We start from the raw sequence: 21,908 nt of genomic DNA, 5'->3' as shown, positions 1-21,908 counted from the left end.
GACACACCAAGAAGATGTTCAGACATTACTGAACCATCTGAACTTTATCCGACCATCTATACAGTTCACCATATAAATGTGGAAAACTATACAATGATGAGGCATGTCATCCACTAAAATTAAAGCTAGAAAAACGTTGAAAAGCCGTAATATGTGGAGAGATTGAAAAGTCAGATGTGGTTAACTATATATATATAATATATATATATTATACACAGTAGAACCCCAGAATATGGTGGCTCCAGGATATGGTTTTTTCAGATTGCAATGTAGATTACAATATTTTTCCAGGCAGTAGTTATATATTTATTAATACCATCTTATGGTATTATTTATAATGTTATTTGATTATATACATATGTATTACATACTGTACTGTATTTTGTTACTAATTTTAAATATGTAGTGTATAAAATTTTACTTAGGGCCCACAATATGGCGATTTCACTAACGCCAGAATGGATTAATGCCATATCTTTTACTTTTGTGCATGCACAAATTCATTCATAGCTTGAAATAGATAAGAAAGATTTAAAATTAAACTATCTGTTGATAGCTCAAACGGTAGTGGTCACGAATAGACTCCTATATGGTTGACTATTTTAAAAAACTTATTGCATATAATGATAGAAAATGTATCGAGACACAGGAATGGGTATGTTTGATCTGGCAGAATGGTGGTTCATTAAAATTGTGGAGTCTGCGTTCGCGCCTGGTCCACAAAGCATGGAAATAAAAAATTTAAAAATTAAAAAAAAACGTTTACAAGTGTTTTTGATATAGATGTACATAATAATGTACATTGATAAGTATGTTTTAACTTAAATAGGGATGGTATAATAAAATTGTGGGGTCTGTGTTCGTGCCTGGCCTCCATAGAATGGAAATAGGCACAAACTTTAATAAAGACTTTTCATATCTATCTGCGTAAGTATAATTTGATAATTATGTTTCAGTTTGAAGAAATATGGTATAATAAAATTATGGGGTGTTCGTTCGCACCAGACCTCAATAGAATGGAAATATGTCACAAAGTTTAACAAGGTTTTTTTAATATAGATCCACAGAATATTGTGATAGGTGTTTCAGTGTGAACAGGTATGGTATAATAAATTATGAGGTTTATCTATTTTATTTTCATCATATTTTGCTTTGGTTTTGATACCCCCAAATTCAACCCAAATTTACAACCCTTCCTTTTCATAACCTATCATCTATATATATATATATATATATATAAAAGCGAAAATGTATGTATGTATGTATGTTTCGATGTCTGCTAAAAACTTTTTACAGACACAAAGAAAATTCACAAACTCGGTATCACATCGAAGCTCCATCCTCTGCTCTAAAAAATATCGAAAAATTGGCCAAAAATGTTAACTTTTTCACCCCGAAATCGACAATTTTCGACAGGGGGCGGAGATCAACAAAAACAGTCCTCTCGTGACAATGACCGATTCTACGCATGCATCAGATGATGTTGTGACCGGATTTACTTTAAATAGTTGAAAAACCAAACAAATTTCTGAACGTTGCCTTCGCTCAGTTGGTTAAGGTGTTGGTTCATTATCTAAACATTTTGGGTTCGAATCGTGGTGTGAGATGTTTTTTTTTTTTTTTTTGATTTTTTAAATTTTAATATCGAAACAGGCTTATTTAAGCTATTTTTCACGTGTTCGTTTTTCTGTTTTCATCGTTCGTTTGCCTTACGTTAGTTTTTTTTGTGATTTTTTTTTCCGCTTAAGTGTTAACGTTATTTTCTTTTTTACTTTGGTTATAACATACAAACCTACGTCGTCGTCGTAACACTCGACGACTTCCAGCCGTGCACCTGTCAATTCAAACATCTTTCACTATCTCATTCTGGCTGGCCGATTTTATTTTCAAACTTTGCCTTAGGGCTTCGGGTTCGATTCTACCCCCCCCTCGCCGGGTTCTTTTTTATTTAACACCACACACACCTACAAACACCCGGGCAACGCTGGGTACACCCGCTAGTCTATATATATAAAAGCAAAAATTTATGTATGTATGTGTGTATGTTTGTGTGTGTGCTAAAAACTTTCGACAGACTGAACAAAAATTGACAAACTTAGTCTCATATGAAAGCCCCATCTTTCACGCGACAAATATCGAAAAATTGGCCAAAACGTTAATTTTTTTCACCCTGAAATCAACACTTTTCTACGGGGGGGGGGGCAGCAAAAACCATCCTCTCATGACGAGATCGGTTCTAGGCATGCATCAGACGACGTCATAACCTGATTTAGTTTAAATATTTGAAGAACTGACACGATTTCATGTACGCCGTATTAGCTCAGTTGGTTAGAGCATTGGGTCATTATCTAAACATTTTGGGTTCAAATCGTGCTGTGAGATGTCTTTTTTTTTTTCGATTTAAATTTTGATATTGAAGCAGGGTTATTTAAGTCATTTTTCACGTAACGGTCGTTTTTCTGTTTTTTACTTCGCTTATTCTTAGGTTTTCATTAACACCCCCCTACCCTCCCAACCGACCACACACACCCAAAAACACCCGGGTACCCACCAATTTTTTAAATTTTAATATTGAAACAGGCTTATTTAAGCCATTTTACACATGTTTTTTCAGAAGTTTTAATGTTCGTTTTTCCGTTTTCTTTTTTGTTTTTGTTTTTCAGATTTTTACGTTTAACATCGTTCGTTTGCCTTACGTTAGTTTTTTTGTGTTTTTTCTACTTTGCTTATTCTTATGTTTTGATTAACCCCCAACTCCCACCGTCCGTGTACCCCCCCCCCGCTTTATTTTTCAGATAAGTTTTCACTTCGTTTTTCTGTTTTCTTTTTTTACTTCGCTTATTCTTAGGTGTTCATTAACATCCCCCCCACCCCGCCCGACCACACACACCTCCAAACACTCGGGCAACGCCAGGTACCCCCCCCCGCTAGTCTATAAATATAAAAGCGAAAATATGTGCATGTATGTGTGTGTGTTTGTATGTCTCGCAAAAACTTTCCACACGGGTCACAGATTTTCGCCAGATCAGTATCATTTTAAACTTCCAACCTTCGCCCGACAAATATCGAAAAATTGGCCAAAAACGTTAATTCCTTCACCCTGAAATCAGTAGTTTTCTACAGAGGGGGGGGGGTCAGCAAAAACCGTCCTCTCATGACGAGTCCGCTTCTACACATGTGTCATACAACGTAACCGGATTTACTTTAAATATTTGAAAAAGCGACACAATTTTGGCGACGTCTACTTAGCTCAGTTGCTTATAGCGCTGACTCTTATCTAAATGTTTTGGGTTCGAATCATGGTGTGAGATGTCTTTTTTTTTTTTCGATTTTTTAAATTTCAATATTGAAGCAGGGTTATTTAAGCCATTTTTCACATGTTTTTCAGATTTTTTAACATTCGTTTTTCTGTTTTTTTTACTTCGCTTATGCTTAGGTTTTCATTAATACCCCCCCCCACTTCTGCCCGACCACACACACCCAAAAACACCCGGGCAACGCTGCGTATCCCCCGCTAGTACTTTCAGAAATCAGAGTCCATTTTCTGTAGGCTGTTTTTGAACCCAGTCAATGACGGGTACTTTTGCTAGTATATATATATATATATATATATAAGAGAAAAAAAATTAAAACTAAGTTGAACTTTACAATCAAAATTTATTGTTCGATTGAATACTCCAAAAAAACAATTTACAAAGTCTTTATTCCGCGGAGTTTCAAAGAATGCTATTCTTATAATAAGCTCTACTCACTTTTGCATATTGAACTTTTTTATTTGGTTGGGATTAAATTATCTATATATAAATACTGATACTTATATTAGACTAGCGGGGGTACCTTGCGTTGCCTGGGTGTTTCGAGATGTCTGTGCTCTTAGCTAAAAAAGAAACCGGGGGGGGGGGGAGTTTTAATAAGTTGGTAGGATCGAACCCGAAGCCCTGAGGCGAAGTTGGAAAATAAAATGTGAAACATGCACCGTTTGGCCAGCCAGAATGAGTTACTGAAAGATGTTTGAATTTATTTAAGTAAAAACAAAATTGAAAGGTGCCCACACGGAAGTCGTAGAGTTAAGATTTTGTGCGAGCGTTACGACGACGACAACAATGTGAACAATAGCTATTCAGCAGTTGTTTTTAATGAGGTCAATGACCAGGTTTGTTTGTTATAAGCGAAGTAAGAAAAAAAACATAAAAACGAACATTAAAACTTAAGCGGGGGGGGGGGGGGGAATCAAAACATCGGAAAAAAAACAAAAAAAACCCCTAATATATGGCAAACGAACGATGTTAAATGTAAAAATCTGAAAAACAAAAAAGAAAACAGAAAAACGAATGTTAAAAAAAAAACACGTGAAAAATGACTTAAATAAGCCTGTTTCGATATTAAAATTTAAAAATTTGGTGGATACCTGGGTGTTTTTGGGTGTGTGGCCGGGGGTGGATAAGCGAAGTAAAAAAAAAACAAAAAACAGAAAAACAAACGTTACGTGAAAAATGGCTTAAATAACACTGGTTCAATATTTGAATTTAAAAAATTGAAAAAAAAAAAAAAAAGACATCTCACACCATGATTCGAATCCAAAAGGTTTAGATAACGACCCAACCAACTGAGCTAACACGACGTACATGAAATTTAGTCAGTTCTTTAACTATTTAAAGTAAATCTGGTCATGACGTCATCTGACGCATGCATAGAACCGGTCGTCGTCACGAGAGGACCGTTTTTATTGCCCACCCCCCACCCCTGTCGAAAATTGTTGATTTCGAGGTGAAAAAATTAACATTTTTGGCCAATTTTTCGGGCAAAGGATGGGGCTTCAATATGATACCAAGTTTGTGAATTTTTGTTCTGTGTGTCGAAAGTTTTGAGCGGACAAACAAACACACATACATACATATATACATACATACACGCATTTTCGCTTTTATATATATAGATTATAGTTTACCATTGCATATATCAGAGAAACACTACATCCTTTTGATTTCATTGCTATATATATATATATATATATATATATATATATATTTAATAAAGAATTGGCTCTGTAATAATAAATACGAAATCTGCATTAATTAAAATATATTAAAGCATTACGACCGAGTAGGGCCAGCTCGCCCTCCCTCCCTTTGCTACTAGCATAGTAATAATATGTAATAATATATAGTGATATTTATATCTAAAAATAAAAGTGGTTTAAGGATACTAAAATTTGTACTAGAATTGTCAGCAAGGACCTGTGACGCAGTTGTTAGAATACTTGGAAAAATTCAATTGTAAAGGTGACATTCTCTTGAAAATTGACGGTTCTAACTTCTATCCTCAGTTTGGGAGAAAATACAAATGTGAATTACTTTGGACTTTTTGCATGTTCCTAAAAAACTTATTTTTACTGAGGTAGTTGACTACTTCTCTATTTAACACAGATTCCAGCAAATTACTCATGACACACAGGAGACTTATTGGTCTGTACTAAGAGGAAGGTGATTGATCACCGGAATTCTTAAATTCTTAAACACGGGGCATACTGAGGAGGTTTTCCAGAGCGTTGGGAAGCAATCCTCTAAGACAATGCTTAAACAGCTTTGTAATTATGAGAGCTAGTTCTGGTTAAAGGTTTTGCCATTTTACTTACTGATGGATGAAAATTCTGGGTTCATACCTTGCCTAGATCTAAAAGACAGTTTTGTATCCTGTCCAGGTATGAAAAGTACTCTTAGCAGGTCCTCCTCATATGTAGCAACAGTACTCCATCTTAGGACGTATTTGACTCTTGTATACATAAAGAACTGCATCAGAAGTGACATGACCTTTCAAGCATTTTACCAGCAACATTGGCAATGGATCTGAATCCATATAAAACTGTTTCCACAACTGAATGTGATTTGAATATTTGATTTATTAATATCTTCAGTCAATCGCACTTACCTGTTGGTGGTACAAAAGCAAAAAGAACCTTCCAGAAGAGGCAGACAAAGTGCATGATGTAATCCATGCAGGAGGGAAGCTTCTCTTCCTCACTTTCTTCGTCCTCATCGTCACCTGACAAAATATCATGTACAAAATCAGTCAAAATTTATTTACACGCAAAAAAAAAATAAATAAATAAATAAATAAAATATGCACAAAATGCTATGATTAATTAGACTTAACGAATACAAAAAAGAAAATGAAAATGATGTGTTGACCATTTGTAAAAAAAAAAAAAAAAAAAAAAAAAAAAAAAAAAAAAAATTATTAGGAAAAACAAATCTCAGCATAATTGCTAATATGATCCAAATTAACCTAAGAAATAAAAAAAGTAAATAATGAAAAGGTGTCCGAAAGTAAATATGCAAGCACATTCAATTGTGAAACTAATGTCAATACATGTGAATAGTCACAAAGAAATGTTAATTATCAACAAACTCACCTGGAGAAGCAAAATCTATTAATATATTTCATCAAACAATTCCATGTTTATCTATGTTTTTCATGCATAACCACTTCTTTATGATTACATTTAATATATTTTTTATTTAATATTTCACTGCTTATTGGAATCTCAAATGCAAGCGGAAAAAGAAAACTTTATAAAAATAAATAATTTCAACAAGGCATTTCATAAGATGAAACTTACTTGTTCTTCCTAAATGTAAATTGATTTTAGTTGAATAGAATTTCATAACAGCAATACACTAAAATGTGTGCAAGAGGACACACAATTCCTTAGTCATTTCCAGACAATGCAAGGTATCCCTGTTTTTTTATTAACAGAATTTTTCAACTGCACCAGTATTGTACAATAAAGCAAAATGGATTTATGATTTGAAGAAAACCTTTTTGGAAATATTGTCCATAATGAATATATATATCTATGGCAAGTTATAGAGGCGTCCATGTTTTATCCCCACAAAAAACTATCAGACTAAATAATTGCCTGAACGATTCCCTGCTAGAGTGAAATATAGACGTTGTGATGTAGCTGACTTGCCATAAATATATTTCCATACAACTACTAAATTCTACTCATGCACCGAGCATTGTTGAAGTAAATATTAAATATATATATATATATATATATACACACACACACACACACTAACTGGCAGCCTGGCATTGCCTAGTTGTACAATACACTTAAACAGGATATTTTAATTTATGCAGGTTGAGTATATATTTTTAGCGAATTAATCTTCTATTGATTATTATATGTTCCAAGGAATAATTTGCCTGGTGGACTAATTTGAAAAAAAAAAAAAAATAAATAAATAATGATAATGTCGTTCATCAAATTCTGTCTGTGTTTGTTTACAATATCACATCAGTTGATATTTGGGCACAATGCCCTGGAAAAGTTACTTTTAATTAATATTCAGTTTTAAAATGTGCAAACAAAGAAATGATTTGTGGCAATTTTAAGAGATACCTCTTCTTTTATCATAAATTGAACTCATTAATAAAAAAAAAAATTAAAATAAAATGGTGAGGTACGACTGGGCTTGAACAGGGGATCATTCCATCTGTAGTCAAATGCTCTACCACTAAACTGTATCTCCAGATTATATTAAATCTTTTTTTTAAGAAATAATTTACTGAAATTTTATTATCTCCCTTGGCTAGTGTAACAAAATATTCCCCTGTAAAAATTATTCTTTTTTATCTATAAACGAAATGCTATTTTTAAGATCAAGTTTTTTCAAGTTCCGATAGTTATTGAATGAATTTCTGTACAAAACATCTAGGAACATTACTAGACATATAAATTAGCTTTGTGCGAAATTTGCAAAAGATAGGCTCAGCTGTTTTGGAACCTATGAGAAAGGAACTCATACACAAAGTGACTTTTATATTATAGTAGATGTGTGTGTGTGTGTTATATATATATGCCATCTTAAATGCTTATATTATGTATATTTATAAGGTTCTACTTTGTATTGAGCACACTTGAAAGAAGACTAGTTTATGTTCATTTTATAAATATATTTAAACTTGTTTGAGATATATATATATATATATATATATATATATATATATATATACACACACACACATAAGGAATAGTTAAAGGACTTCTTTTCATATCTTTGTGGTCATATAATAGTTTTGTAATCCTGTGCATCATTGTATTTTGCAAGATCTTTCAAGTTGTACCAGTTGTGCAGTAGAGGGAAGACAAAGTGATGTTGCATTGTATAGTCCTCCTCTCCACATTTGCAGATGTTTGGGTCAGCAACTTTTGATTGATCTCATTCTTGTTATCAGGCAGTTGAGTGTTTTCCACTTTAGCCAAGATGCTTCTGAACCGGAAGGGAGGGCCTCAGAAGAGAGTCCATTCTTCTAGCCCTCTGCTGCACAGCCATAGTCTTGTCACTTGCTGATATGTTAGAGGTTTGATATGATCAAGGAAGCTTTTCCTTGACTTCAGTCATTAGATCATCTGTTCATGTCAATGAAGAAGATGGCATTCATTACTGATAGGTTTTTATATCTACTCGGCTGGCTATCTCACATTTGAAGGGACAATATTGGTGACGAAGTGCAGGTTATTAGGCTTCAGGCAACCAGTGATCAAGTGGCAGGTATTGTTCAATGTTGAGTTTAGATTTTTGGCATTAGTTGATCTTTTCCAAACAGGACAAGTACACTCTGCAGAATTAAAGAACCAAAACAATTCAAGACATCCTCAGGAGATCAATTGGTACACAATTTATTTTAATAAATTAGATTTTATGAATCCATCAGGATATATTTATATTTAATGCATAAAATTTTTAAAGGCAGAAAAATAACTTTCTATTAAAGAGTTTAAATACTGACGAATTTACATTTGAACGACCACAAAGTAGTTATTAACAAACGATTAAAATGGCTGACTTGTTTATAAATGAACTCAAATACATTATGGTGGATAGAATTTGTAATTAAATTATTTTTAAATAGGATTATACACTACTGCATTTTTTGAATAATGAATAGTTAACATGTTTTTCTTTCATTCCATTTAGCTTTTCAGAGTGTTCACACATAATTGCAAAGTTTAACATACATTTTATGATTATCAAAGTTGTGTTGATGCGAGAAAAAGAGACACATGAAGTTGAAAGAAAAACATGTTAAAATCAAAACTATTTTAGAATTTATATTGAGGGACCAGTTTAACATGTAAACTGAGTATGAAATCACTTCATTTGTAGCGTTTTAAAGCGGTTCAACCAATATTTTTTATGGGAGATAAATCCTGTGCATTTATTTGAGGTGGGGGTGGGGGCTACATTTTAAGATGATTATGCTTTTCGACATTACCAGTAAAACTGGGTTAGTTGTTAAAAAAAAAAAAAAAAAAAAAAAAAGAATGATTCAACATTAACTTTATATACAAAGCTGATCTCCCACTCTAAATTATAAAATTGTTTTGTTTTTTTCCTTTCATCTTTCCACCGATAATGGGATAAAAAATCGAATCTCATTTTTGGGGGAGGGGGGTGATGATTTGGCTGAAGTTCTTAATCAACTAATTTAACATTTCGTTTATATTCAAGTATACGAACAGACAAAATCTCTTCACAAAAAATTTACAAAAAACAAAATTTTTTTTTTTAAACAAAATACAAATATTTACAATTTTAACAATTTTAATGAAAAGAAAAAAAAGGCAATAATTCAATTCATATTTGAATAAAATTAAACAAAATTTTTGTTTTTGTTGTTATCAAATGAGAATTTGCACTGAAAAGCAAAATCGTCAACCGTATCTCCGCCTGTTTAAAAAAAAAAAGTTATGCAAGCAAATGTTAATTTTGGCATCGAATTTATTTCTGGTTAGTTTTCTACAACTACAAAACCTGGCAGCTCACTTACCTTGGTGTTTGCAATTTGTTAGCAATTAGACGCATCATCGTCTCATTTAATGGTTTTAATTAAGAAAAAAAAGATAGAAATTGAAGCAGAATCTATTTTGGTAAAGTTGCTAGTGCGAACCCTTTTTATGGAAAAGATATGTTAAAACTATTTTTTTAAGTCGAGGAAGGAACAAGCCTTGTACTGATATCCAGTTATTCTTAATTTTTAGAGATTAGTTTATACTGATGAAAGACAAAACCAGCTGTTGAATCTTTATTTACTTCCTTCCCACTGTAGGAAGATGTGACAATGTCATGAAGGTGGGGAAAGTGAAGCCAGCACTCCAAAGGAGCACTCTGCCAGCACTCCAAAGGAGCACTCTGCCAGCACTCCAAAGGAGCATTCAGTCGTTTCTCAATCAACAGGAAAAAAACTATTTCAGAAATAGCACATACTGCTGTCTTTGGTGCAGCTCATTCATGCGGTGCAAAACCGAAGCAATTGTGCTTTCAAAAGTTTGATGTATTTATCATTAAAGGTAAGCAAACAATCTTTAACTGGTTGAGGATCATTTCCATATAAACGCAAAGAGGTTGATCACTGGACAAGAAAATGTTTGGTTTTCTATTGGGATAGAATAACTCCATCTTGATATAAACTTAGATTTGTTGATATGTGTATATTTTTTAATCTAAAGGATTCACTCAAAAACTAATTAATCGAACTTTATTAATTTTGAAACACAGTTGCTAAGTGTAAGTGGGAAAATGTAGGCTATATTTAGTTTATTTTGATATTATGCACAGAAGGTAAAAAGGAAAATTAAAATGCATCCTGTGCAATCTGTGAAAGCAGAATAGGTATTAGACATCAATTGATAAATATTCTACAAATTTTAAATTATTTATAGTATTTTAAAGGGATTTTAGGGGGTATAATATGAGCACAACCTCTCATTTGAAAATTAATATTTTTTCAGATTTGCACTGAAAGTGATTCATTATTATTAGACACTAATTAAGCAAGATTTCCTGAATTTCAATTTCTTCTTAAGACAACTTAAGTGGCTTAAATTTGAGATATTTTCTAGAACCAAAATCATGTAATTGATTTTATCAAAATTGAAATAAAAATTATAGAGATGAGTTTTAGTAGTATTATGTTGATTTTAATTCTTTTAGTCAGTGGACATGAAAGGAGCGGAAAACTATTCTGTTTATGGAATTATTATTGCCCGCTCTGATTAAACTCCTTTTGCTAGAAGTAGCTCAAAAATAAGAAAATGGATTCATATTTTAAAACAAAGTTTAAGATTAAAATCATTGTTCTGCCTATCACTCCATACGAGAGTGGATTGATTTGTTTTATTATGTGATGCAGGAAAATTTGAGAATATTTTTACGAGGAGAAACGTGTAATGTAAATGAAATTAAAAAAACAAATGTTAAATAGATCACAGCGTCTATACCCTTCTAGGAATGCTAAAATAAAAAATGTATCATAGTTAAGAAAATAGATCCTTAAGTTACTAAAATATAGTTTAAAGTCATCACACACTCCTTTATATATGCATCTGGACTATCTGATATCCAAGAAAAAAAAAAACATTCAAAGTATTGTCAACCTTGACCTTAAGAGATGAGCAATACTCAATTCAAGCAATAGTGCACATCATCATCATCATCATCATCATCATAAGGATTAGTTTAGTATAAGCAGAATCTAGCATAAAAAGTAAATAGTTTTTAAGATTATATATTTGCTATTTCACTCAAGTTAAAAAATGAACAATAGAATAAAATGGAGTTAAGTTAATGTGGCTCTTTGAAGAGAGCATAATATGAAAACTGTAGTAGAAAATAAAGAAAATAAAGAAAAATTGTTGTAAGTTGTAAAGAGTTTTTTTTTCATTGGGTATGCATTTAAGGAGACAGGTTCAGTTGATTTTCAGCATATCAACTGATTTGGGGTTATTTAAAGCTAAAACAATACATATTACAAACGATGTGTTGTGTATGATTAATTGAATACAAGTTGTTATGTTATCGATCACTGGAGGGGGGCATACCTTATCCAACAGGATTTGTACTAATCTACAGTCTGAAGGTATCTATTTGTTATAGGTAGGGTAGGTGGTGGTGAGAAATTTCTTCAATGCACACCCAGGTTGATTTATTGACCATTATTATTATTATTATTATTATTATTATTATTATTATTATTATTATTATTATATCTGTATATAAGTGTAAAGTCGAGATTACATATGGGACATTCTGATTATTGAACTGTTATTATCATGTTTTGGAATGTTTGAAATGAGGATTGAGAATTTGTATTTGGATTATTCGAACTACTATTCTAATCTTAGTTGTAATATTCACAACGTTTCAGCCAATGTAACCTCTTCAGGTGCATCATATTGAGTGTGTGAACCTTATTGTTGAACTTTGCAACCTGTACGAAATTCTAATCTCGAACCGAGTAGATGACCATTCAAGAATACCATGTCCTATATGTTAGAGGACGTTGCAAGAAGTGCGAAAATCTAACATTGCCATTATTTCCCCTGACGAGGATATACAAGCAACTGTGAACCGCTTATGAATTTGATATTCGCATGAAACTTCCTCCTCTGAAGAAAGCCGGTTCGACCTGCTTAGGGTGAGTGAGTCTTCAGTGCATGTATAGTATGCAACATGTCCTCAACCCTTTTATTTTAAGGTTTTATTTTTACTAGTAATCACACTGCATACACATGCCTGATAGACTCTTCCCGTGGTCATCATACAAAATGTAAGAACCAAGATGAGAATAGTAGTAAATAATCCAAACAATAGATTATTATTATTATTATTATTATTGTTGTTATTGTTATTATTGATAGTGAGATGGGAGTGACTCTTTAATGGCTATGAAAGATTAAAAGTTTATTTTTAAAAAGTGCGCGTTTGTGTGTGTTTAGTTATTTGTTTGAACTCAAAGTTTTTGTCAATCTGGTGTTTGTAAGTCACTCATTAGTAAGACCCTCTACCAGTAGAACCTTTAGAAAACGGTAGTGAAACCTTTTGATTGTTTCTCCTCTGACCCTTCGCCGTCACCCTTTGCTGAAAAGAAGGAAGCAAATTTTAATTATTCACACTTGTTGGCAAGACATTTCCAGCCACAGATTTCAAAGTCAAAACAAAAGAAATCTCCACTTTTTAATTGATTATGAACACGCTTATATGATGGATACATACAGGGATATTTCTTAGTTTACAAAATATATTTACTTTTAAATTACACAAATTGATTTTTTTTATACAACAGGGAACATTTACAAGCACAAATGAACCATAATACTTGATTTACTGATTAATTCAAGACAATTGACTTTATAATAGACAGTTTAAAAACTTCAAAATCACTTTTGAATTTCGAAGGTTCATGAACATTTTTATTTATATAATATACACTAAGGCATTTCATGCTCGTATATACGTTATCACCTTTCACAGACACTAAAAAAAAATGGTGATTAATATCTGATGTCGCTAAAGTAAAAAATCATGTCTTTACTCATTTTTAAATGAATTTATCCCAAATCAAATGCTTTCAACAGTACAATTTTACATAAATGCATTTCAAAAGTAACATTTGTTTTGACTAATATTTTGCTATAATTATTTTTATGGTAAGAGATTTTTTTGTTTTCAATAGAATCAAATTGTTACAATTAACCTGATATAATTGTATTTTAAATAAGCAAGAGACATATATGTTTTATTTATTTAAAAATTATTTCGTTGACAATCATTTTATTATAGACATTATTTCAAAAAGAATGTCACTAGGAAGAGTAAACTATAAAGATTGATGTAAAAAACACTGGAATTTCCACTGGATTCCACCAGTCCATAATAATACACTAAAAATGTTCACACTCTGCTTACTTCATTATTGCGTGAAATTAGAAAGTTAATTTAAAGTCTTTAAGCTGTTTTTTTTTTAAATAGTGTGAATTAAAGTTAGACGAACAGAATAAAGCATTATCTTTCAATTGTGCACCTGAACCAAAAGAAATCATACGTTTTTGCATGTGTACCAGTCATATGAAAGAATCAAGATTTTGTTTTTAAAAGACAAAAATAAATTACATCTAATAATTAAAACAGTTTACCTAAGAAGTAAAATATAACTTTGTTTGTTAGTTAAGGATTTTTCAAATATTTATAACCTACAAAAATAATTTGCATTTTTCGTTTTTTTCGATTTACAAACATATTTTATTTCTAAAATTAATTGCATTAATTTATACAACAAATAAGATTTAAAAATAAAATTCATACTATGTAACTCATTCATCCAGTATTGGCTCTGTTCCAGGAGTCACCAGATTCCGCTTGAAGATTTAGAATTTTAGTATATACTTTTAAGATTTTGTTTGAATAAAAAAAAACAACAAAACAAATTGTATTTATATTAGAAGTTTATATGAAAATCAATATTTTATTTAATCTATTGTTTTCTTTAATTATATAGTTAGGGTTTGTATTACAATCCACAGAGGTACGAAAAAGTTGTCAAAAAACAAATACATAACAAATAAATGTTATCAAAGGCAAGTTACTTTTCTACCTAACTGAATAAGTTTTTAGTGTTTTTATTTAATGTAAAAAATGGTGCTTATGTATTTTTGGTACAGCGCTGAAATAATAGGGTTATTTCGAAAGCCATTCTTAACATGAGGAGCGAGGATGTTTTGTAACTATTCTGTGCTTCCACCTAACAATTTTATAATAAAAAAAAATATTATGAAACTTGAATTTAACCTCAAAACATTATTTAAAAATAGCAGGACCAAAAATCCGTTCCAAAAACAAATAATATTGGACACTACCGGAGAAAAAAACAAAATGGCCGCAATGTCTCTTTACATCTTTGAAGTCTCGATAATAACTTCAAAAAGAAAAGAAATAGAACAAAATGTCACGGTAACATTTATTTTAGGTGGGTTTAAGTCTTTGTTGGAACTGTAAAGATGACTGCCATTTTTTCTTGTTCTTCGGTAACGTTCAATATTACTTGTTTTCTAACTGATTAAACATTTCACATTAAATAAAACCACTAAAATATTATCCAGTTCGGTAGAAAATTAACTTATCTTGCTTTAACTTATTTGTCATATATTTGTTTTTTGGGTACTCTTGCAAAATTTGACCCGGATCCTCGTGATTTTCCATCAAGCCCGGATCGGGTGAGACCGGCAATCATCGGCGTCCGCCGAATGTTGTTCAAATGTTGAAATGCTAATCCGACTTTAGTTTGTAACTGTAAGCAGACGACAATGGAATTGGAAGAAAGTAACTACTGAAAAAAAAATGACAACCATGGAAATAAATCTGTGAACGATTGAAAAACAAATGGAAACGCCGATGCAGAAAATTTCCTTTTGTCAGGAAAAGAAATTGCTTTCCCAAAGAATGAGATGCAAAAAATGTAATCATAAATGTTTACTAAAAAAAAAGAAATTGCGTAAAGGACTGCTTCTCCTGGTGGTGTAACAGTGGGTGTCATTGTGCACAGGATCGTTTTTTGCACGTTCCAATTTGGATATTGCAACTATAGTGAAAATCATCTATTTATGGCCTTCGAAATCATGACACTAAAAAATATTAAGAGAGAATGCAGTGTTATATCCGAACACATGTACATGGATTGGAAGAATTTTCTGAGGGAAATTTGTCAGGAGTATTTCCTGAGGAATCTCCGGCAGATAGGAGGCCCAGGGCACACTGTAGAAATAGACGAATCCTTATTCAATCGGAAGAAACATAATGTTGAGAGAATCCTTGAACCGCTCTGGGTCTTCGGTGGCTATGATATCACCAACAAGGAGGGTTTTTTGGTCATCGTCTCAAATCGAAATGCCGAAATCCTCCTCCCAATAATAAAAAAATATATTCTGCCGAGTACAGTCGTTTCCGACTGTTGGAAGGCCTATAACAAAGTTGGAGAAGGGTTCCAACACGTCACTGTGAATCATAGTATTCACTTTGTAGACCCTACGACAAATGCAACAACGAACCACGTCGAGAGGATGTGGAAAGAAGCGAAACAGCGTAACAAGCAAGAATGTGGGACCAACCGAGAGCTTCTGAATACGTATTTACTAGAATTTATGTGGAGATAAAAATTTGGAAACGATCCTTTTGTCTCCATCATAAATCATATTTCCGAAAGCTACCCGGTTGGGGAGCTTTCTCCCATTTCCTCTGCCCCATCACCTCTCTCTTTGCTGTTGACGGCCGATCAACAGTCGAACGAAGAAAAAGATTCCTAAGGAAATATCCTCCTCTTCAGAAAGTTCTTCCGTCAGAAAATAACCGTTTAAAAAAAAAAAAAAAAATTTTTTTTTTTTTTTTTAAATCAATATTTTTTATTTTTGATTAAAAAAAAACAAACAAAAAACTAATAATTAAACAAAAAATTGTACTTGCACCTAACAATTATACGGGTAAACAACCTTTATTTATTATTTTTTTTTTTTTGCAGATAAATTAAAAAAAAAAAAAAAAAACTTGTTGCTGATAAATATTATTAAAAAAAAAAAAATAAATAAATAAAAATAAATAAATAAAAAATAAAATGAAACAAAAAATTGTACTTACACCTTACAGGTAATCAACCTTTTTTTGCAGATAAATTAAAAAAAAACAAAGAAACTTCTTGTTGATAATTACAAAAAAAAAAAAAAAAAAAAAAAAAAAAATAATACAATAAATTAAATAAACATTTGTGTTTTTAAAGTTAGGTTTCTTGTTATAAGGTTTGTTGGTTTTTTTCGTTTTGTTTTGCTTTTTTTCCTGAGCCTGTGTCTTTTACGCCGCTGCTCGGCTGTCACCGATGATTGCCGGTCTCGCACGATCCGAGCTTGACGGGAAATTACGAGGATCCTGGTCAAATTATGCAAGAGTACTGTTTTTTGACAACTTTTTCGTACCTCTGTGGATTGTAATATGAATCCTATTAATCGAATTAGATCTCTGTGCTTGTTTTACAAATACTTTAATGAAATGCGCTCCGACGATTTAGGGCATGCCCGATTTAGTATCTCATAGCGACAACATCGTTTGTAAAAAGTTAAAACAAAACACACACCCACAAAAAAACAAAAACATCGCTCATAAACTTTCATAAAGGGAAGTAACTCTAAACACTTAAAGGGACAAATCAAACGACTTGTCTATTAATGTATTGCGAGTTACTGCCCTTGTCTTGCGCCTAAGGGAGATAATTCAGAATTTTTATTTATTTTTTTGACAAACGAATACTTTGTTATAAAATCTATATTAATAAAAACAATCAAACACTATTTTTATCTCTCTCGTGCGCGCATGTATTTCGCGTTTATATATAATTTTCATGAATACACATGCAATGTTGATTCAATCATTTTCTAATATTTTTATTTTATTTAATATCTTTGAGCATCTAGAGAAAAAATTACTTTATTTTCAGTGTTGTCACTGTTTTTTTTTTACACACATTAGATGGCAAAAGAAGTCTGTTTGCTTCTATATAAAAATTAAGAATAATGTCTCTATATAAGAATAATGATGATAATTACATATGTGATAGTGTGTGGAAAATTGGTTTATAGAAATTTTGGTTAGCAAGGCAACACGCGAGTAGACACAAGTACATAAAATATTAAAGATATTTTAGCTAATGAATTAGACTATTTTCATTTGGTAAAAATCTCAAACCGATCGGCTGAAATATTTAATTCAGCCTCAATGTACTTATCTTTTTATTTCTAAATTTATATTGCTTTATCCACATTTCCATAAACCATTTGTTTTATCTAAAAAATTTTTTTTTAAATATTTATTCCCTTATATAGAAAGAAAAGTAATGAGATTTATTTTGATTTAGGCAAAAAGAATGTCATAAAAGCAATTATCTGTTAATGAATTTTCGAATGAAACCAAAGTAGACTAAATAGCAGTAGTGACTGTGATCCGACGAATGACAGGTATGTCTAGTAGGTGAAAGATCTAGCCGTCTTTAACATGCAAAATAATTTTATGTCGTAGGAATAAATAAAACACCGCAATGGCGATAGCCTTTCAAAATATATCTGCTTCTACCCACCAGAAATGCAAGAATATTTTCTTTTGACATTTTTGTACAACTTTGATTTGAATTAACATTAGATAATTCTTTGAACATCATTAACTAAGAAATTCAAACAAAGTTGATCTCGTCATTTTTATCAATCCTCTAAGCGAACATCTCAGAAATGTTATGGAATAAAAATAAGTAAAAACAAAAGTACATGTTTTGGAATTTTTTTAGATGAGAATTCATTATTTGGAGTTTTCTACTGTTCTTATCTTAGATGTTTTATCACAACGCTTCAGCTGATGTAAATTTTGAACTTCAGGTGCATTTTATCAAACTCGAGAATGAAACCTTTTATTTAATCTACAAGAGTAGCTTGCTCTCATCAATCATGAACAAGTAGAAGTAATTTATAATTGCATTCTTAGTATTGCCCATACCAAGCACTGGACCTTCAAAATCCAGAATATCACTTAGAACTGATTATTACTTTTATTGGTTGTGTCACAAGGCTTTGTAGACAATTATAATATGAATTTCAGCAGCTTTAAACCAATCCTTGTTTCACATGTGTAGTCATACTACTCATTACTATACATAAGTAATAATCTATAATATAAATCTCACCTGTTTGCTTAAATGTATGTATGTTTGTTTGTCTGTGTCTGTGTGTCTAAAACTTTCGACAGAGGCGACGGATTTTCACAAGATCGGTATCGTTTTGAAGTTCGACCTTTCGGATGACAAATATCGAAAAATTGGCTAAAAACATTAATTCCTTCACCCTCAACTTAGAACTTTTCTACAGGGAGGGGTCGCTTTTTTCACCAATATTTTCGAAAGTCATTCCCTCTTTTTGATGGACTAGCCTTAATTTAAACCTTTGTCACTTCCGTTTTTCTTTGGTTTTTTTTTCACGTTCTTTTCCTTCTTCGTGGTACAGATTCGAGCCTGCCTACTACCACTTTTTTTGTTTTTTGCTCAACCCACACCTCTAAACACCCAAGCAACGCCGGGCACTCAGGTTAATCAATTCTAAATGACAATCTTCTGGAATTAAAAAGTTTAACACTAATTATGGTCGATACTATAAATACAATTAAGAAGTTCTTTATATTTTTACTTAGTCATAACTGATAGAACAAGAATAAGCTACCCATGTGGGTAAATGGGTAAATAAAAGGTTTCATTTAGAATTCAATATAGATTTTCATGTGAAGAAGATTGGGGGTTATATCGAAAGAAACATTGTGAGAATAACATCCCAGATGAGTACAGTAGGCTTAATAACCTAAATAAAAAGAAATAGAAAAATAAAGAACCTCATTATCAGTTTTCAAGTCATTCTAGCTATGAAAAAAAAAAAAAAAAAAAATGAAAGAAAAAATATCACAAAGATTTATAAAAAACATTTTAGAAAGCTGAAAAAAATACAAAACAAATTGAATATTAATGACTTTTTAAATAATAAAAAGACTTGTCGATTGTGAATTAAAATTTTTCAGAATCAATTTTGTTTGGAGAAGGGAAAAAGTTTGTTCTTTTATTTTTTTAAATTTTTGACTTAATTAAAACAAATTTTTATAACTCATCAAAATTGGTTTATGCTTTTTTTCTTATCTAACTTTATTGTTAGAAAAAAAGTGTTGGTAATTTAAGAGTAAAAATGCAAAAATGAACGCCAAAACCATTTTTAAAAACTGTCAGCATTGCTCTGAAAAAGTAACATTCTGTGAAAAGTGCTCTATCTTTAAGAATATAAAGTTTTGATGACGTGTACAAATAAGATTAACAATCTCATGAAAAGCAATTTCAAATAATTTATTTTTTCTTTAAAAACTGAACAAACTTTTTCCTCAGTCCCAATTCAGAGATTTTTATGTATAAGTGGGTAAAAAAAAAAAAAAAAAAAAAAAAAAGAAAAGGTAAATTTAATATTATATTCTTTCTCCAAACATGTGATTAGTAGAAGTGTTAAAACTTTGTAATCATTGGTTTTGGTTGTTATTGTTTTGGTGTTTGAGAATCGAGACAGTTCCTTTTGCAGTCTCAGAATCAGGTGATGCTGCTTTTTGGTGCTGCTAAAAGAAAATGCCATGCAGCGGTGTTGATGATTAGTGCTGCTGAGGTGCCATTATGGAAAGAAAAACCAAAAGGAAAAGGGAGACACACTTCATGGACATGTTGGTTTTTTTTTTTTTTTTGGATGGTGGTGTTGAAAGAAAACCATTTGAGAAAGAGGTTTCAGTTAAAGTGAGCTACAAATGTTGACAGATCATGAAATTGCACCAAGTTAGTTTAGTCGGAAATAGAATTTGGCTGAGAATTAAAAGAACTTTCCAGAAGAAAAAGAAAATAGCAAGGATAAGGAAATACATCTGTCTGAAAATTAGACAAGATCAGGAATTTCTGCTTTGCTTTCATTTTGAAAGGTTTATTTTCATGCTATATATATATATATATATATATATATATATATATATATATATATATATATATATATATATACACACATACATATATACATACATACACACACACACACTTGAACATGATAGCATGTCAAATTCCTCAGTTTTTGCAAAATATATTAAATTGAATTGCTATTTATTTTCTCCCGATGAGATGATAGTTAAGAGATTCTTGAGATTTCTACTTATGTACAAATGTATATATATAAATTTTATACCTCTAAACATTTATACACATATACACACACACATAAATTAATCATAAATAGATTGTTCAAACATCAATTCTAAAAAGGCACGATATTAAGGCAATAAATATATAACAGTGGTTATAGTATTTAGCTGCTGATAAAGCAGTCAGGTTTTCAATAAAAATTCATGCACTCCAGACATTGAAGAGTTGTGATATAGCAAAGCAGCTGTTTCTGGAGTAACACATGTAGATATATAAAAAATATTAAATATATTTGTGTGTATGTATCTACACACATGTATATAATTGTTTTAGAGAGTATGGAAATAAATTCAATAGTGCTCAGTTATTAGAATAATAATGTAATATTTATTTATAAAAAGAAATGTATACAACTTAGAACAATTTTTATACCAATTTGATTAGAAAAAATACTCTTATGAAAACGTATGAACTCAGTTCTAAACAATATATATATATATATATATATATATATATATATATATATATATATTGGTGGATCTGTGAAGGATAGAGTAATTTCTGTAGGAACTCTTGAGTAAGAGAGCTCAATGTAATACAGAGCAAATATAAAAGTTAAAAAGGAAGAATTTAAACTAACATTCCAGCTATTACGCATACTTTATTTCATTTCGTCAAGGTGAGATTCATTGGATGTGGTTGAATGGCTAATAGTCTGTTTGCTGACGAATGATACTCATTCTTCAGTAAAAGTGATTGAGTTACATCTGATTAATATCGCTTTAGCAGGGTGAAATAAATTATGTTTAATGGCTAGAATGTGGGTTTTTTTTTTTTTTTTTACCCTAACACAGATATGCGAGTTCCATCATAGAAGCATTGATTTAATTTTAATAAAATATGCATCAAGTGTACTGGAAAGCTAATTTACAATGCAATTTTATGGAAATAAATTTAAAGCAAGTAAAATATTTGCTTATTTTCGTAAAATTGTGCTGTAAGTTGACTTTCAAGCACACTTGATGTATATGTTATATATTCATATATATATATATATATATATATATATATATATATATATATATATATATATTTGTCCAAATTTAATTAAATTATTCTGCATACTTGAATGTTTATTCACAAAGAAATCTAGTGAAATTGCAGTTATGAAAAAAATATATGAAGCAGTTGGAGCCAGAGGAGCAAATATTTTGTGCCTTATTTTTAATAAATTTGTCTCCAAATAATAAAACATGCAATGACTAATTTTTGTTTACTCTTCTACAATGCAAAATCTACAACTAATAGATAAATATGCCATCTGCAGGAAT

General features: G+C 31.1%; 1 protein-coding gene across 3 annotated transcripts in view; it reads right to left on the bottom strand.

The window, feature by feature from the left end:
• The window catches only part of LOC145255858 (sodium/calcium exchanger 1-like), a 628,006-nt gene that overhangs the window by 17,599 nt on the left and 588,499 nt on the right, over positions 1-21,908 (bottom strand). For all 3 annotated transcript variants that reach the window (XM_080114626.1, XM_080114623.1, XM_080114624.1), the window contains one exon: positions 5,929-6,042. In XM_080114626.1, the coding sequence (XP_079970752.1) occupies positions 5,929-6,042 (114 nt within the window). The remainder of the gene's footprint in view (positions 1-5,928; positions 6,043-21,908) is intronic.

The sequence above is a fragment of the Euprymna scolopes genome, chromosome 31, assembly GCF_053919585.1.
Source record: "Euprymna scolopes isolate OS-2025 chromosome 31, ASM5391958v1, whole genome shotgun sequence".
NCBI lineage: Eukaryota > Metazoa > Mollusca > Cephalopoda > Sepiida > Sepiolidae > Euprymna > Euprymna scolopes.
This window is presented reverse-complemented; position numbering and strand designations above follow the sequence as displayed.